Source organism: Musa acuminata, chromosome BXJ1-3 (genome assembly GCF_036884655.1).
Source record: "Musa acuminata AAA Group cultivar baxijiao chromosome BXJ1-3, Cavendish_Baxijiao_AAA, whole genome shotgun sequence".
Lineage (NCBI taxonomy): Eukaryota > Viridiplantae > Streptophyta > Magnoliopsida > Zingiberales > Musaceae > Musa > Musa acuminata.
Window position 1 is genome coordinate 4,707,676 of NC_088329.1, and position 19,113 is coordinate 4,726,788.

A 19,113-nucleotide genomic window follows, 5' to 3' on the forward strand; every position below is an offset into this window, starting at 1 on the left:
CTTAAATCCCACATGCATCAGGGGTGGTCCCCGATTTGTGATGAAAAGTCCTGTGAGAATCCCAGACATTTGGCTTTCCTCATTTCGTCCCCTGGAAATTTTAATTGATGAATAAGTAGAGACATTTTGTTGGTTGTGTTTTTCGAATTTTTCTGAACATGTAGCATTTTACAGATATCTTTCAACAAAATCTACATTTTCCAATTCCTCTTTGGGCCTATCACAGACTAAAATGTCTCTGGCTATCTTGGCTTTTTAATACCAAAATGGCTAAGGAGTAGGTGCTAATGTCGATCATCTTCGGCCTAACCAAAAATTTTGTGTATGTCCAGGCCAGTTCATGTGCTATACTGCTATCCCCCAAATTGTTATACCATAAAATTCATAGTTACATCTAAGGACTTGTTGATCTGCAAGCCCAAGGCAATTCTATTGACTATAAATCTGATTGCTTCAGTGCAGGCAAGCTACCTAGCATAGACACAGAGACCTACATATTCACCTTTTCTTACACTTCCCAGGTCCCAATTCCATATCCTTGCAATCTTTATTTTTCTGACTTTATGCCTAAATTCTCTTAAGATGATTTTGTACTACTCTTATTCTTCCTAGTTGACAATTTCTTGTCAAAGATGTTCTTTTCCTTGTTGCTAATGTAACATCTTATAGCAGCCAGAAGAGGCACATTCTTTTACTTGACTACCTACTTTAGAATTTGTTTCCTTCTGTACATGCATTCGACCCTCTTGGATGACTTGTGCCATCTTTTGGACCAATCATAGGACATACCTTTGTGCCTATTTTTGTATAAGTAGATAATCACCTACATGTCCATTTCTGTAATTTGTGTTGCTTCTTTGTTGAAATTAAGGTAACACCTCCTAATAGCTAATCATCTCAGTAGCTGCAATTGAGGTGACCTACACCCTAATCATCTAGTTGAAGCTTCAAGAATATAATTCTATCTTTACACCGATTCTAGTCCGAGCAAACACTCTCACTAGAATCTCCCTTCTTCACCCTAAGCTGGAGACATGTGTCTTCCTATTTCACCTTCCAAACCTTTGCTGATGATCCTTAGTTGTGAAAGTAATGTATCAACTTATCAATCTCTGAAATTGATGGCTGTTGAATGTTTTCAGTTGATGATTTACTATAATTGTAGTATCTATTTCGTGGCTCTAAATATCAATTTAATTTTTCTTGTTCCTTTTGTAGGCAGCTCGAATGCGGTATGTATTGGACAATGTGCCCTACTGCCTTAATCTGATAGATACCCCGGGGCATGTTGACTTCTCATATGAGGTATGGTGAAATGGATAACATAATCCACGTAATGCCAACATGCCTTATCTTAGCTCAGATGTAGTCCAACTTGAAATTATTAGATTATAAGTTGACTTAAAGTATCGAATCCTGAATTTTTCATCCATGGAATGTTAGGGTAACTTAGACCAATAAGTTGGTGCAACTTGCTAGCATATCTTCTTCCACGATCAAATTTTTCTATGCTGTTAGGTACAACAAACACTTGGTTCTTGAAATTTGTTCAGACTGAATTATCAAGAACTGTCATACTATTACCATTCAAAAATAATTAAGTTATTGGATTTTATCTTCACCTAATCTGTCTCACCTTGTCTTTATGCAGTATTTACATATTTCTTGAGCAAGACATAAGACTTTTTATATTTTCTAACATTCAGTTATTTTCCACATGCAATGTAAATAACTTATTATTTCAAAGATTGTTTTGGCAGAACTCTTGAAACAAAATGGATCTTTTGTTATTTGTCAACTTGTTCATGGTTTGAACAAGATAGATTTCTCTTTAAAAAAAAAGAAAAAAAGATTTCTATGTAAGACGAGGAACGTGTATTCTAGTTCAAAGAGCAAGCGCTGTCTATCATTTTTTTTTTTGGTACCTAGGTTTCTCGGTCCCTTGCTGCTTGTGAAGGAGCCCTCTTGGTTGTGGATGCTTCTCAGGTGCAATTTTTATTTCAGTTGTACTTTTGCACTATGAAGTGGTGTCAAGAAGTTTACTAAAACTTATTTCCATTTTAATAGAAAGTATGTCTTCTGATGATGGATATTTAGCATTTTCATTGTGGTGATTCAGGGTGTAGAGGCACAGACTTTAGCTAATGTTTATCTGGCTCTGGAAAACAACCTTGAGATCATACCTGTAAGAGCACTTTTATGTTTGCTTCATGATTTTGTACTGGATGTTGTTTGATTAGTAAATCATAGCACCATATTATTGTAGCATTTTGATAAATCAGGTTACAATTTTGCAAATCATTGGTTGCCTTGATATCATGACTTTTATTATGGTTGTATTGTGAACAACCATCCCCTATTTTGTTCAGCAACCTGAAACTAAGAGGTCTATTCTCTAGGTTCAAAATTCCTTTATATGTCATCTATAATATAATGACTACTTTCTGGATTAACCTGCCTAATTCCCAAACCTTTTATAGTTTCCATGTGCAGTTTGTCATTGGTTCCATTTACTATCTTCCCCTTATGTATGGGTTGCACTTGTAAGTTCTTTGGCAATCAACAACATACTACAAAGTACAAACTATGAAGTGAATTTCACAACAAGGATTTAGTTCTACATGCAAATTCTTGAATGTAATAGATGAAATCCCTTGAGATATTATTCTTAGAAAACACTATTCTGCATGTTTTTTGGATTGTAGATATTTTTATCAGACACTTCTTCCAGTACAGACGAAGTATGAAGTAATCACTCATTAATTTTGCCATACTGTTGTTAAATATATATTCTGCTTGATGCAAACTAATTCATTTTTTTTATGCTTGTTCATTGTTTGTTATTTTACTCTCTTTGTGTGAATGCATCACCACCACGGTTTCGGCTGATTTGGGTATCTCATTTGCCAAAGTTTTCCATATTAACCATCTTTACACGAACTACCAAAAATTGCTGTTCTGGTCTTGGGTTGGCACAGTATATTATACATGTTTGCCTCTACCAATATGCTTGTTCTGTCTCATGTGACTATTCACATGCTTGTACATGCACAACATGTGGCTACGCCCATGTATTGTTTGGCATGGTGTGACAAGGCATCGGCTAACCTTGCTGAGTGCTCGCAAGTATCATAGGTTCTAGATAAGCACTTCAAGATCGGGATCTTCTTGCTCTCTTTTGTTTTATCTTTTTAACTTCACTTGTACTTTTATCGAAGTTTGTTATTTGAACTAAGGATTTTAATTTCTAATAATACCACCCGTACCACGTATCGGTCTACCAGTAGACCGGTACACAGACTGCCTGCTACCGGGCGATACCGTCGATTGGGGCTGTTTCCTCCTCGTTACCGTCCTAAATCGGTCGTCACCGCTCGCTACCGGGTGGTATTAACCGAGGGAGAAGAAAGAAGAGGGAGAAGAGGAGGAGAACTTGGAGATTGGTGTCGCTCTCCCGCCTCGTCTGAGGCGACGAGGCCTCGGTGTCGTTAGCGAAGAATCCTCGGGGTCACGGGGAGAAGAAACCGAGCGTCGAGGCGACGTTTCTTCTCCCCACGCTGGTAGAAGAAACGATGCCTCCTCGTCGCCCTTTTTTGCGTGGGGAGAAGAAACGGTTTATTCTCCCCACCTTGTTTTATGCGCGGGCAGAAAAGAGGTGACGTCGTAGATAACCATTTTTTTTACTTATATATATATGTGTGTATATATATATGTATATATATATATGTATATGTATATATATATATGTATGTATATATACGTATATGTTTGTATGTATATGTATGCATATAAATAAATAAATAAATATATATATATATATATATACACATACATACATATATATATACACATACATACATACATATATACACATACATACATACATATATACATACATACATACATACATATATATGTATGTATATATATATATATATATGTATATATATATATATATATACCGAGCGGTATATCGAAATATATCGCTCGGTATATAGTACCGTACTGTACCAAGCAAATCTCGAAACTCTGGTGTGGTCAGTGATTTAAAAAGCGCTAGGCGCCAAGGTCCAAAAACGCCCGAGGCGTTAGATATATATAATATAATTAATATAATTATTTAAATAAAAAAATGCTATTAAATTAAGAAAATTGAATACAAAATCACAATGTCATATTAATAAAAAATCTCAAAAATTAAAATAATAAAATTTTACATCAAATCTATTGAGTTGCTCTGTACACTTGCCATTTATTCTGAAACCTAACAATAATTTTAAATAAATAAAAATTAATAGTATTAAAATCAAAATAATATATTATTAATCTAATAAATAAAAATACTATTATTAGTATATAGTTAACTGTTAATATACTGTTAACAGTATAGTGAGAAGAGTGTGAGAAGACCGAGGCTGCTAAGGCAACGACAGCGGGAGCGGCGAGCGATAGCGTGAGCGGGAGCTACGAGTGGCAGCGGGTGTGGAAGTGGGAGCGGGAGCTGCGAGCGACAAGCGGCAACAACAACGATAAGCAACGATTGTGGCAGTGACGAGTAGCGACAGTGGCAATGGCAGCAGAGAGCAACGACAACGGAGAAGAAATCTCGACAGCAAAATCGCGAGTGTTAGGGTTGGGGAAGTCGGAGAAATCGTGAGAGGGAGCCTATCGGTGATTTAGTTGGTTCGATTGAACCAACTAAAGCACCGGAGACCGAACCAGACGTAAAACACTGGTTCGGTCGCCTGGTTTAACCCGGGTGCTCGCCCGAAGCGCCCGGCGCCTGGGCTCGGGCGAGCGCCTAGGCGGCGCCTCGTTGAAGCAAGACGCTTGGACATGAAGCGAGGCGCTCGGGCCTCGCCTCGCCTTGCCCGAGCGCCTAGGCGAGCGCCCGAGCGCCTATTGAAATCACTGGGTGTGGTACGAAATTTCTATCCTTGATTTGAACACCGTCTGTATCATGAAGAACTTAAGTTGGAATATAAAATTTATATTAGTTAGAATTTATGGAAAAATTGAATGATAATTTATTCTACAATCAGTAGAAACCAGTCTGTGCTTAATGTCAACAGGCTTCTATTATATTCTTTATTGGCATTTTAAATTTCAGAATATTCAGCATATGCAAGAAGTTATATTCCTGAAAGAGTATGGTGTTCTAATTCATCTTAGGTCAAGTAGTATAATTTTTTTGCGTTCAACTAACTAATGCTACGTTTTGAATTTTTTTTATTAGTCACCCTTTTGTATTCACTTAAATATAAGGTTTGACTGCAGAAATATGATACTGAACTTGTTAATACATTCTTTATGATGTAGGTTCTGAATAAAATAGATCTACCAGGTGCTGAACCTGATCGTGTTGCCCGCGAGATGGAAGAGGTTTGTGAAGGATATGTACCTGTTTCTTGTACTTCAAATTCCTGAACATTTTATTGTTTCTAGTATGAACTCTATTATCACTGATTGATAGAACATTTTCTATAGATCATAGAGCACTAATGGTTCTCCTCTTCTTCATCAATCATTGTCTTGCATATTCTTTTTTTGCAGATTATTGGATTAGACTGTAGTACTGCAATTCAGTGTTCAGCGAAGGTTTGTTTATTCATGTTTTAATTGTTTGTTTGAATATGAAACTGCATAAGTATATGTTGGACATAATATAGCATGCAACTTTTTTGTCAATGAGAAATTAACAGAACTGTCAATTTTGGATGGTTGAATCTTTTTCTAGGAGGGTATAGGTATAGCTGAAATTCTAAATTCTATTGTCACAAGGATTCCTCCTCCTAATGATACTTCTCAAAGTCCCCTCAGAGCTCTAATATTTGATAGGTAATTCTGCAATTCTTGATGTCCTTTTATAATTAGCTTTTGAACATTTTTTCTGAACTCATTTTCATGTTCTTGTTGCTTGTGCTTGTCAGCTTTGTAATCTGCAATGCTATTGTCATGGACTTTTAGCTTTTCAGCACCAATTAACTATTATCTGAGAGTCTTAGGTTGGTTTATTCTAGAGATCAGGTGGGATGACAGAGTTTTTTAGAAAGAATAGTCATCCTTACATCTTGGTTGTTCAATATTAAGTGAAAAAGGGAAGAAAACTTAAAGATTATTAGACTAATTGGATGGTGGACATATGAGGAGTCGATTAAGGTGAACTAGAAAATGAGAATACTTAACTTTTCCTTGCATCCCAATCCCAAAACCTTTGGCATTAGAAGTGTATTAAGATAATTTTATTTTCCTTGCATCCCAAAAATTTACATTACTTACTACTATTTGTTCTCTGTTATCAATAAGGAGTCTATGGAGCTTCTAACATATTAATGATTTTCTTACATCATTGGGTTTCTCTATGATATGACTTCTTATCAAAATAAGATTTTATCATATTAAAATTAGTTGGCGATGCTTTATCTAGCTTTTTTCTTCCTATACTTTTAATGGATATAGGTGAAGGGTAGTTGATTATCATAATATTATATTATCTTTATTTTTTTTCCTAATTTTCTAATGTCTTTAAAGCCATTGACATTCAATCTGAATTATGATTTATTTGATTCCATCTCACATTTTTTTGTGAAGTGGTCCTCACATTCACTTCATCAAACACTTGGTCGAACACCTAGAACAGTGTAGTTAAAGGTGAGAGACGCTAAATGATACCAAGGTACCAAAATATTCGAGGCGCTAGGTGTTGATGCTCTAGTAAAGTGAGGCATTCCTGAATATTAAAATTTTAAAAATATATTATGATCAATAGATATAATCACTAAAATAAAAAGTAACACAATATTCATTTAAAGGATCAAATTATATTGTACAAATCCATATTAATAAAACAATAAACGTAGGAGGAGGATGGAGAGAGGGTTGTTGTCAGTTGGGAGGGGAGCTAGGATGAAGGATCCGAGGAGAAGGGAGGAGGTATGGGGTGGCTACCTAATCGTTGTTGGTTAGGAGGGGAAGAGGGAGGAGGGAGGAGGGAGGAGGGAGGGGAGCTATCTGGGAGGAGAAGGAGGCTGCCGGGGAAACTTTATTTTTGGGGAGGGGGAGGGGGGAATACAGCTAAGCGAAGGGGGAGAAGATGCTTGTTGTGGGGGGTGAAAGGATGATAAAGAGAAAGTTGCTGGCATAGGGAGGAGAAGGGAAGACGTCAACATAGGGAGGAGGAGGTTGTTGACATAGGGAGAGAGTAAGACAGCTATGACGAGACGAAAAAAGAGGAGATGTTGGCGGCGAGGGGAAAGGGAGAGATAGGGAAGACGACGACGGTGCGGGGGCGAGGGAAGGGGAAGAGTACTGCAGAGAAGGGGGGAAGAGGGAGGGGAAGACATTAGCGACTGCAATGGAGTGGGCGACGACGAAGGAGGATGAGAGAGAGATACTGACAACAACCTTGCTGCAGGAAGATACTACTATCGCTGCCTTTTGTTAAAGGAGAGGAAGACGTTGCCATCATTGTTATCGGCTTATCGCAGTTCGCCAATGTAGAGGAAGAGAGGAAGAGTCGCAGTTTGTCAATTAGGTTTCCACGAGTCATCTTGTTGTGTCTGTGCAGGGGTGTGTGTGTTTAAAGATTCGTTGAGTTGGTTCGATCAAAACAAGATCCAGTGAACTAGGTTGGGCCCAAATCTAGTGATTTGGCTCAATCTTGCCCGATTTGAATCAAGCGAGTGCCTAGGCGTAGGTATATGCTTCGTGCGTTGCCTCGCTTAGGTGCCTAGGCCAACGCCCATTAATTTCACTGACCTAGAAGACAACAAATGAGTGGGTGATAATGTTCTGTATTCTCTTTTAGCCACAATTGGTAGAATGCTATCTGCAAACTAATTTGATCACACTGAAGAGGTGAGATTATGCTTGGAAGAGAACCTACCCACATTATGGAGATGAGCGATTGACAAAGTGGATTTCTCTTTTACCCATACGGTTTCTCTTCAAGTCTCGCTATAATCGGATTCTCCCTGAGAACTCTTTCTCTCTCAATCCGAATGACTTTGGTTAAAGATTTGTCTGAGCAAGAACACATGAGATATTCCTCTCATGATACCGAGAGCGGATGATCCTCTATCGACACTCAATAGTTCTCGTAAGGTTGACTGTCACTCCCAATGACCGGTTGTGCTAGATCTGAAACTTCCAAACCTATAAGTCTGGTATCAATGTGTGGAGTACTCATACAGGACATCCTTGGTGTCTCAAGTCTAATGACTAGGTATACCACTGTGACGATATAATCGTTGTATGACAATAAGGAATTATCAACCATCTAGCATTCCGTGAGCGGATCAATCAGCGAACTCATTTTCCAATGAGCACATGTACTGTAGCCCTAGTGTCCCCACACGAGCAGCTATGAGACCAGCTACCTCCATCATATGGACGGGTATATAGCACACCAATCTGTTCGGTTATCTCGATGTCTCTCTTGAGTAACCTATGGCCAGAATTATTTAGGGTTTGTGTTTAGAGGTGAATCGGTCTCATTATCGTGATCTCATCACGATCTGATTCTCATTGCACATATTCATGGACATCACAATATATTTATGCAACAAGTAATATAAAGTGAGAAAATATCATAATAATAATAAGCAAGGTTCGCCGTATCGTACCGTACCGGCGTTTCGACCCACGCTCGGTACGGTACGGTACGGGTGTACCGACCGGTATACCGAGGTGTACCGAGCGGTACACCCGATTTCACCGATTTAACCCTCCGAAAATACCTGAAAATTAAAAAAAAAGTTAGGATAGGGTTTTCAAGTTACAAATAAATATAGTAATAGTATAAGTTTAGCAAAATCAATGTAAATTAGGTAAGAATAGCATCACATATCTTTTTCGGGCTTTGAGGTAGTCTTGTTCGAGGTTCGTATTTCAGCTCGTTATAGATTGAAATATCTACATAAAAATTTGTTGAATTGTTAGACTATTTTGTTACAATATAAACTCTAAAATTCAAATGAATTAAATAATTATATATCTAGATATACCTGATTGTTAATTCTACCACCAAAACGAACGACGGGCCTCCACGGGTGGTGGATCAGGGTCCTCGATCCGATATATATCAATATGATACGTTTGTTGGACCCAATCATGAAATTGATCCCATGACATAGTGTATTGATACACCGTATGCCATTGATGCATCAATGTGGTGCTGATCGTAGATTGATCGTCATTAATCATATTTGTCCGAGGCAGCTCTTGAGGCATATATTGATGTTGTTCTGTATCATGCTGTTGCTCAGAGAAGGATGACCAACTATCACCATACTGTTGTTGCCCATATGATTCTCCATAATACGATTGCTGTGAATACGATGAGTCTCTTTCTGTGTCTATATCATGTATGCTCTGTCGCATTTGTTCATATTCATCCACTGCCTTCCCCTTCCCCTTCCCCTTCCGCGCATAAACTTGACCAGTACCTTGTCGAGTTCCATGATCTGAATCTTGAGTGGCATGTGTAAAATATTGCTCCTCAGTCCATTCACCACCCTCAAGTTGTGTAGACGAGACCAACGACTGCCCGGCATCACCGCCATCATCTGTCGAGGCACTGCTGTCCGTGTTGCTGTCATGTCTCTGGACCGAGCGAGAAAGAGAATGTGATTGTGAAGGTGTCTCGTCGCCCGACTCGATTCTTTCCAACGATGCAACCGATGCTACTGCCTTCCCCTTTGCCTTTGCACGTTGGGCGGACGAGTGTGACCGTTGGGTATCGGTAGTTCCTCGAGCAGTTTGACTCATACCATGTTGTAATCGAGGGGGATTTTCCACCTGTTGGGGTTGTGCTTCTTCTTCTTCTATTGCCTCGGTGATAAAACGCGAAGGACGTTGAGGATCTCCCGCCTCATCAAGTAGAGGATCCTCTTGGTTCTCTGCTGCTTCAACCCAATCTAACATTGGCTCTGAATCTTCGTTGTAGAATTGAAGGTCAATGGGATCAATATCTGGTTCCTTTGGCTCCTTATCCAACTCAGCACATCGCAATTTTAGCCGCATGTTATAATGGACATATACTAGTTTCTCTAACCGTCTGTAGGAGAGTCTGTTGCGGACCTTCGTATGAATCATTGAAAACGTTGACCAATTACGTTCGCAACCACTAGATGTTGTTGTCTGTGAAAGTATACGAACGGCAACCTTCCTTAAATGTGGTGCATCGCCTCCAAATTGTAGCCACCACTCGACTGCAAAAAGATATAAATAAGATTTTATTAGCATAACAAATAATCAACATTAAATATAATTGATAATCAATATGCTTAACTTTTCCTCACCAGGATCCATAGTGTAACGGCACGATACAGCTACAACGTCGGAGAATGAACCAATTGTTTCTCGAAATAATCGATCCTCCATAAGAGCATCGGTTGCCTCGGTAGTGTTTGGCAAGAGCCGATATATAACATTTCGTAGTGTCGTTAGGAAATTATTTTGTGTTCCGAGAGCATATCGATATTGAATTGCTGGGTTTAGATAATACGCTGCAAAACATAATTTTGTTAGTATGATTTTTTATTATCTAAATAATAATAAATTAAAATTTTCTGAATATGAATTTACCTGCATTATGGATATCTTGATCCATATGAACATCGGTCCGACGATCAATGATTCGTACGTATTGGTCGGCCTTAAAATCATCTTTGAATGCTTTCCTGACCTCCTCTCTTGCTGAAATCAACATATATTTAAGATACGGCATTTGTGGACGCTTGTCCATATCGACCTTACGGAGGACAATATAAAGTGGTTCCACACCTTTTATGATTTCTGCTATAGTATCCCAAAATCTAGAGGAAAGAATGGCTTTTTCTATCTTCTTTCCATCACTCAATTTTGAATATCTGGATTCAGACCACTCTTGTGAGCTAGCCATTGCCTTCAAGCCTTGCTTTTTTTTGCTGTAATGACTTTAATGCAATAAAATTGGTAGCAAACCGAGTAATTCCAGGTCGAAGTACTTCACCATTTACATACTTTTGCATTAATGCGTGGACCCAATGATGATTATATATAAATTTTGTAATTGATTGTGCTCGAGCTACACATTTTTTGACCGCATCCAACTCACCAATATCCTTCAACATTAGATCTATGCAATGAGCTGCATATGGAGTCCAAAACAAAGTTTTTCTTTTTTCCATCAATTGCAAACCGGCCTTTTTGAAATTCGCTCCATTGTCGGTTATTATTTGTATAACATACTGTGGTCCAATCTCCTCTACCATAGTGTCCATCAAGCTCTCAATGTAGTTTGCATCTTGGATCTTTTCAGAAGCATTAACGGACTTATGAAACACCACTCTTCTATTGCAATAAACAAGAAAGTTGATGATACTCATTCTTGTTGGTCCTGTCCAACTGTCACACATCAATGTCACCCCATATTCTTCCCATTGCCTCTTGAAGGATTTGATCCAATCCTTTATTTCTGCCACCTCCTCATCTAAGTACACGCCGTGAATCTCCTTTGGTGTTGGAGGTTGGATCCCCGTGCCAGACTTTTGAATAGAGGAGATCATACTCTGATAATATGGACCTTTGGCTGTGTTGGCTGGAATCCTATGAAAGTTAAACCATTTTGAGATTGCCTTCCCAATATCCCATTTTTTTTCTTTTGTGTATGCATCGTCAATCCGTGTCTGTTTCGCTGTTTGTGGGGGATAGGCTTGCGGATCAATATCAACAATATCTGGTGCGGACCTCCTGCCAAGACCTCTCATAAAACCACGGAGTCCACCATATCTCATGCTACTAGTTCGGCCTAGCTGAGAAGGAGCAGTTGGTTGCCTCATGCTGGTTGACCTTTGGATTCCACTACCAGTGCCATGCTCAAATTGTGAGTCAGGTCGTCGATGCCTCATTGCTTCATCGAACGTATACTGATGCTCCAATGATGCACGAATCCCAGCTGTGAGATCCGGGTCGACTTCATCGCCGCAACCCTCATACTGATCATAAACCGGTTCCTGTGTAGCCCTATGATATTCTTCCTCAACTCATGTCTTCTTTTTTAATGTATCTTCCTTTGTTTGTTTAAGCTTGCTTTGAAATAATTTGTGGATCTCCGTTGAAACTTTCTTGCATTTTGCAACATCAGGATACCCACCAGCCAAATGCATTTTCACTCGAGTTATTCCTCCACCTTTGCCAATGTAGTCACAATAAATACATTGCCAATGATGACGGTTTCCATCTAGCTTTCGGGCATGAACCAATGCATCATCATGTGGCTGTTCCTTTGGTGCCATGATCCTATCAAATTTAAATCAAATAAACTATAAAGTATAAACATATTAAATTGACCAAATATCGATCATAAATCACTAATCACAACATTAAGTAATTTTATTAAAACATAACTAATTATATTTTATTATCATAAATATGTTACATGCATAAAATAAGTATTAACATCATTAGATACACTAATATAGTTAATTTTTCACTAATTACTTCTCTTTCACCACTATAAACATGGCAAACACCCTAATAGATATTAAAGATATTAGATTCACATAAAATCAAATAAATTTTGATTAAATCATCGTTAAAATGACTAATTACAGTATTAAATAACTTTAATAAATTATAATTAAACTTATTTTACCATCATATATATGTTAAATACATAAAAGAAACATTAAATATGTAATTTTAATCCAATATGATTCAAATTATGATAATTATCATTTATCTACACTAATTATGCAATTAATATAGTTAATTTTTCACTAATTACTTCTCTTTCACCACTATAAACATGACAAATACCTTAATAGGTATTAAAGACATTAAATTGATATAAAATCAAATAAATTTTGATTTAATCATCATTAAAATAACTAATCGCAGCATTAAATAATTTTAATAAAATTTAATTAAACTTATTTTACTATGATAAATATTATTCAATATTTACTATGCATGAAAAACACTAACCATAATCTTAAATATCTTAATTACTCTCTAATTAAAGAAAACGAATACATACCTCTTGATTAGAAAGTTCTTCCTCTTAATCTTCCCAAATTAGCCTCAATTGAATTCACAAATCGTTATTTTATAGAGTTTAGGAGAGAAAAGAAAAGTTTGAGAGAGAGTTTAAGAGAGTATAATGAAATAGGGGAGAGAAGATTGGTTTAAATAGGAGGAGAAAGGGCTCCAACGGTCAATTTGACCGTTGGAGCACTGTAGCACTGCTACAGTGTGGTACCGGTCGATTTCGACCGTTACCGAGTAGTACCGGGCGGTAACGGTCGAAATCGACCGTTACCGAATGGTACCGGGCGGTAACGGTCGAAATTTCGACCGTTACCGCCCGATATTACCCGTAACGGCCGATATGGGATATTTTTTTGCGTGTACCGCCCGGTAGGGGGCGGTCCGCGTACCGGTCGCCTCTCGGACCGGTACGTACCGCCCGTACCGGGCGGTACGATTCGGTAAGTAAAACCTTGATAATAAGCAAAAAGACTGTGTGTCATATCACATGTGTTATCACTTACGTGATTGGCTTGCATGACACCTATGACTAGCAGAAGATTATACAAACTGTTTTGTTTACACTTACTATCATCTATTACTTATTTTGTAGTCATCAGTTAGCCAAAATCATATGGCACATATATTTTATTTTCTTAAATGGTTCACAGTATCATTAGATTCCAATATGATATGCCCAGTCTACATTGGTATCATCCAATGATGACCCTACGTGTGGTAAATTTTTTGGTCTTACTGCCAAAAATTGATTGGAATTGTTATGAATTAAGAAGACTCAACTGGAGTTGGCTGATTTTGACAAACTCTAGCTAGTTTATAGCCAAAAAAGAAGAAAGAGAAGATGGAAGAATTGGCAAAAGGATGGAAGGAAAAGAGGAAGCCAAGATGAAAGCAAAAAAGAAATTTGTATCTATGATTTTGAAACTGAGTAGATATTGCACTATTGCATTTATTATTCATTGCATTCACCACAGTCGTCATTCATTATCATGCCTTTTAATGATGTTTTATCGACTCTGTCAAATGATAAAATCCCTAATGATGTTTTATCAACTCTGTCAAATGATAAAATCCCTAAATTTGGTTGGTTGGAAGTTTATTGACGCTGTCAAATGATAAAAAGCCTTAAATTTGGTTGGTTGGAAGTTTTACTAGGCTAATCCTTGTGTAAGATCTGGTCCAACTTTGGTTCCCTCTCAGACTGTTAATGTCAAATGGACTGGTATGGTCCAACTAGTATAAAAAAAAAGTTGGTTAATCACCATGAATTTCCAAGCCTACCTCCAGTTGGTGATTTGTTTGGGGCAGTGGTCTTGAAAATGGTTACATATTTACATGTATAGCTTTTCTTTTGTCATTTGCTAGTTCATATGGTTGGTTCCAATATGTTTTTATGTTACTGTGCAGTTATTATGACCCATACAGAGGTGTGATCGTTTATTTCCGGGTTGTTGATGGAAGCATAAGGAAAGGTGATAAAATATATTTCATGGCTAGTGGGAAGGTAAAAATTGAATGCTATATTCTTAGACTTGTTCAATCTGACTGCAATAATCTATACCCATTCATAAGAATAATGGGATAGACCATCAATATCAAGTGTTTTTAGAATCTGGCTGACATCTTCCTGCCTATTTCTTATGAATTTCTAGATAGTAGGCTTTCTTTTTGTTACCAAAGTAATTAATAGTGCAGCTATTTTGATATTTGCATGCAAAATGCCTATACAGATTGTATATTACATAATCGTAGATTAAGTTTATCACATTTTGGTATCTGCAAAATATGCAAACAAAACATACAAAGATAGGCCATACAAAAGATGGTTACTAATAGAAACAAAGATTTCCTTTTTTCATAGCTTCAATGCATCTTGCTCATCTATTGTTTGCTACTTAAATTCCCCAAAACTTTTGGAACTTTTATCTATTACTAGGGGCAAAAGTTTGCTGAGTATTTAGTGCTTGTATTAACATGTGTGTAGTTTACTGTTCTTGAATAAAAGTATGTAATTTGTTATACCTTGAACGTCCCACATCTGGAAAGAAAATGGAATATAAGTGAGTTAAGACTGTTGTTATTAGTAACTTTGGCTTAAAATTTAGGTAATGTTGGAAATCTTAACTCAAACAAGTTATTTGGACATTTGATTGCTTGGATCATATCAGATTATACTGGAGCATTATTGTTCATGGTTATACCTTTATGGGACAACCACCTGCATGTGGACATTGGACACCTTTAGAATTTTGAGGGTGTCATAAATTTAATTGGGGAGACCTTGATAAACTAATATTCCAATAGTAAGAAATGAAGGAATGACACTGTAACTTGGGCTTAGACATTGGCTCACATTGAGAAGCATGGCCCATAGAAGATACTAGACCATTTGTTTGCTTTAGTCATTCTAATAACTCATTTAAAAGCTTTGGCGATTTTGCCAGATTCCATGACTAGGATGTTAACATCTTAAAACCATATAATGTGGGATTGAAGATCACATAAGCATCTAATGTGGGATAAAATGTATACTGATGATCCCATTTTGTGATATTTCATCTATGTTGGGCGGTACAAATTTAGTTGGAAATTGGAATTCAAATTGATACAAGTGCCAAGCTTTGAGCAAAATTACTCGGTATCCATTTTGACTAATTGAAATTCCAAGATTTCACTTGGTTTGTGTTTAAACTTTAAACTCTGTTTTTATTGAAATTAGTGAAAACACTTGAACAGTTTTTGACATCTCCAGTAACTTGTGAGTTGTGACCCATTTTTCTTTTCATTGTAATATGACACCCTAACCTCTCTCCCACATTTTTCTTCTCCCATCACCACCTATTGGATCTAGTCAGCCACCAGTTCCCCTTGCTTTGATGAACGTTCTATCAGATTGTTGGCCCACGATTAATGAAGGGACAGGGTTAGTTAGAGCCTTGGAGGTGTTCTCTTCATCGGTAAAAACAGATCAGGGATTGATGGTGTTATCTTCTCTCTATTTTCCTTTTCTCTCAACTGTTACCAGTGGTATACTTGACTGTACTAGCGTACTTCATTGGTGTTGGATGGCAACACAGTATGGTGCCAACAGGCCCAACACTTAATGGTGCTTAATCATACCCAAGAAAAATTCTTGGTTATAGGGCATCACATGTTTAGACGAAGAATGGTTGAGTGTGTATGATCTTTCTTCATATGAGCTGCCACATTTGATGTTTAGACTTTAGAGGACAATTTTATAGTCTACAGAAATCTTAATCTTTATTGGTTCTTGTAAAAATTGGATGAAGAAGTTCCTTGGCAATTTCTATTTTTCTACTGTAGTTCCACCTAATGTATTTATGTGTGATCATTTTGTACTGTAGTTAATGGATACAGTAGGTATTTGATGACTGACTTGTTAGCTCTGTAATGTTGAAATTAATTGTACTATATTGTAATTGACTCGCTAGTGCATCCTTGAAGATTTAATGAGTCCGAGATATACTATTGGGATCCTTTTATGAAGTCTAAGAGAGGAGTTTTAAGCTAAAAATGAAAACTGATTTTGCATTATGCTTGTTGTCCGATATAATCAAATATCTTAGCATTCTTATCTGTGTGAGGTACTAGCTTTTACCATGTTTCTTTTTTATATTAATTTCACCCATTAATATAATCAGGATTATTTTGCTGATGAAATTGGTGTCCTTTCACCCAATCAAATGCAAGTTGATGAACTATATGTTGGTGAGGTAAATTTACACATACAATTTTTTTGTCAAGCTTTTATTGGCTTATGTAATTGTAATGGTTCTTTTCATCTTTTGTATACTCAATGTTTTCTATCTTACTGCCATATAATCTTATCATTAGCTACCTAATGTGATAATTATTAAATACTTCATGCAGGTTTGGTTTGAAGGTGGTTTAAAGAACAAGAATATAGTTCTTTTGGTATTGTAAATGCTGCACAGTGAGTTTTAGCAAATAGTAACAAACAAAATTAATAAAGATTATAAAAGATTTGAAGAGGAGTGACATTGGAGGTCAGAAAGGTGGGAAAGGAGACAATAAGCAACAGCCAGGAAGATGCTATAAATATGCAAAGAAAAAGAACAAACACAACAGTCGTGGCAGTCATGAAAGCCTTCTTTTCATTAATTAGACTCCATTATTCATAGCCACTTCTCAACTTAACAACCTCTAGCATATACTTTATTGACCCAATTTCTATTCAGTCTTACCCTCTAAACAAACAAAACATATATAGAAGACTTTCCTTTTTCGAAATATCATCTGAAAGGGCATCTAGAAGTGTAGAACTCCCTAAACTTGAATTTTATTGATTAAATAGCTTTTCAAAATCAAATTATAACAGTAGTTGGATATCAGGTATTAATACAGTCTATACAGCTCATAGTAATAAAGATTAAAGTTACCTAGTTGATGATGTAGTGCACTGATTCATATTCACTGCAAACAACCAATCCTGGTCACCGTTATTGGTTGCTGTTTGGACCAGTATGGCATGATGGTACTGCTTGTATATCAGACTATACTGACTGAAAATAATTGAACAAAAGGAAACTGAGAAATTAAAATGAAGAAAACCAGAGAAACCAAACTGAGAGATGAGTGGAGTGAGCATGACATCCTACTTTTCCATTCATAACTGAGTCGTGTAATTAGTTTTCCTCAGCTTAATGTCCCTTTATATATGTTTTATGAAAAAAAAGAACAATCATCAAATTTGGACTCTATTAACCAAAACATATTGAGAATACTTCTTTTTACCCATATCCCTGAACTTGAAATTTATTAACATAACAAATTTCTTGACTCAAATTACAAGCAAATTACATGTTCATGATTATATATGTAAATTAAAATAGCATTCCTAATACTATAAAAAATAGCCAATAAAGAATAGGGGGATGAAATCTAACTGAAAGTGCTCAAAGTGTAAAAAACAAAACTAAAAATTAGATCTGATTGAAGGTTGAAGCCCATCATACTTCAAGTCAAGGTTCCTAATTTTGCGTCACTTGGTATGTACCCTGCAGTGTTTACCAGCCTGAATGTGAACTGGGAAGCAGACCATGCTTATCTCTCTTTCTCGCCTCTCTCCCTCTCTCTCTCTCTCTCTCAATCTCTTCTGCGACCCATCTCTCGTGATGCCCACCACCTGCCATTGCCTGCTTGGCCATCCTGTCCAGCCATTGCTTGCATCACCCATCACCACCAAAGTAAGCTCCACTTCATGTCTCATCTCGCTCAATAGTGAATTGGGGATTGGAAGGAGTAATGGCCTTTCTTTTTCATAAAAAATCTGCCATTTAAAATCTTTTGAACATTGGATTAATTGGTAGTTCTCCTCCACCTCCTGTTCTCCTTGTCCTCCCCCTTCTCAGTAGTATGGCATGTACTAGCATACCATGTATCGGTTCGTTAGTACAATCTGAAACCATACTGGTCTGGCCAGTGACCTATACAAATTTGTTACCGAGATCTGAAATAATGCTTCAAGTATTAATTTGGTCTTTTTTATGGATTTTTAGTGAGTTCCTTTGAAACATTTTTGTGCAGGATAACATTCACGACTAACTGATATTATCTTGGTATTTAGTACTTGTATATGTTCACTTAGCCTTCTTAGTCAGCAATAATAGCTGTTTAGTTGTAAGTATTCTCCTAAAGACTACCTTTTTAGGTGGGTTACCTTTCAGCTTCAATTAGATCAGTTGCAGATGCAAGGGTTGGTGACACAATTACTCATTTTGGAAGAAGAGCTGCAAGCTCTTTGCCTGGATATGAGGAAGCTACACCGATGGTGTTTTGTGGTCTCTTTCCTGTCGATGCCGATCAGTAATGACCTTTTGCTACCTGACTATGCTACTGAAACTTCCTAGCTTGTGTACCAATTTTGTGAATTGCTTTTTACTTCATTAACTTGCCAATAGGTTTCCTGAGTTGCGTGATGCATTGGAGAAGCTTCAACTAAATGATGCAGCATTAAAGGTTTATAATAGTTTCTATGTACTATAGCTGGATATTCACGAGTCATTTTTTTTCATCTCTAACTATTGTATTTATTTCTTT

General features: G+C 37.0%; 1 protein-coding gene across 4 annotated transcripts in view; it reads left to right on the forward strand.

Moving 5' to 3' along the window:
- LOC135618207 (translation factor GUF1 homolog, chloroplastic-like) overlaps positions 1-19,113 on the forward strand; it is a 40,959-nt gene that overhangs the window by 2,369 nt on the left and 19,477 nt on the right. For 2 of the 4 annotated variants that reach the window (XR_010488944.1, XM_065119073.1), the window contains exons 3-13: positions 1,219-1,305; positions 1,930-1,986; positions 2,120-2,185; positions 5,320-5,382; positions 5,554-5,598; positions 5,738-5,838; positions 14,440-14,536; positions 16,695-16,766; positions 16,924-16,968; positions 18,725-18,879; positions 18,975-19,032. Coding sequence is in view for 3 of the 4 variants with exons in the window: in XM_065119073.1 (XP_064975145.1) it covers positions 1,219-1,305; positions 1,930-1,986; positions 2,120-2,185; positions 5,320-5,382; positions 5,554-5,598; positions 5,738-5,838; positions 14,440-14,536; positions 16,695-16,766; positions 16,924-16,968; positions 18,725-18,879; positions 18,975-19,032 (846 nt within the window). In the remaining variant the exon portion in view is untranslated. The remainder of the gene's footprint in view (positions 1-1,218; positions 1,306-1,929; positions 1,987-2,119; positions 2,186-5,319; positions 5,383-5,553; positions 5,599-5,737; positions 5,839-14,439; positions 14,537-16,694; positions 16,767-16,923; positions 16,969-18,724; positions 18,880-18,974; positions 19,033-19,113) is intronic. The other 2 variants (XM_065119079.1, XM_065119085.1) reach the window with 2 other exon arrangements.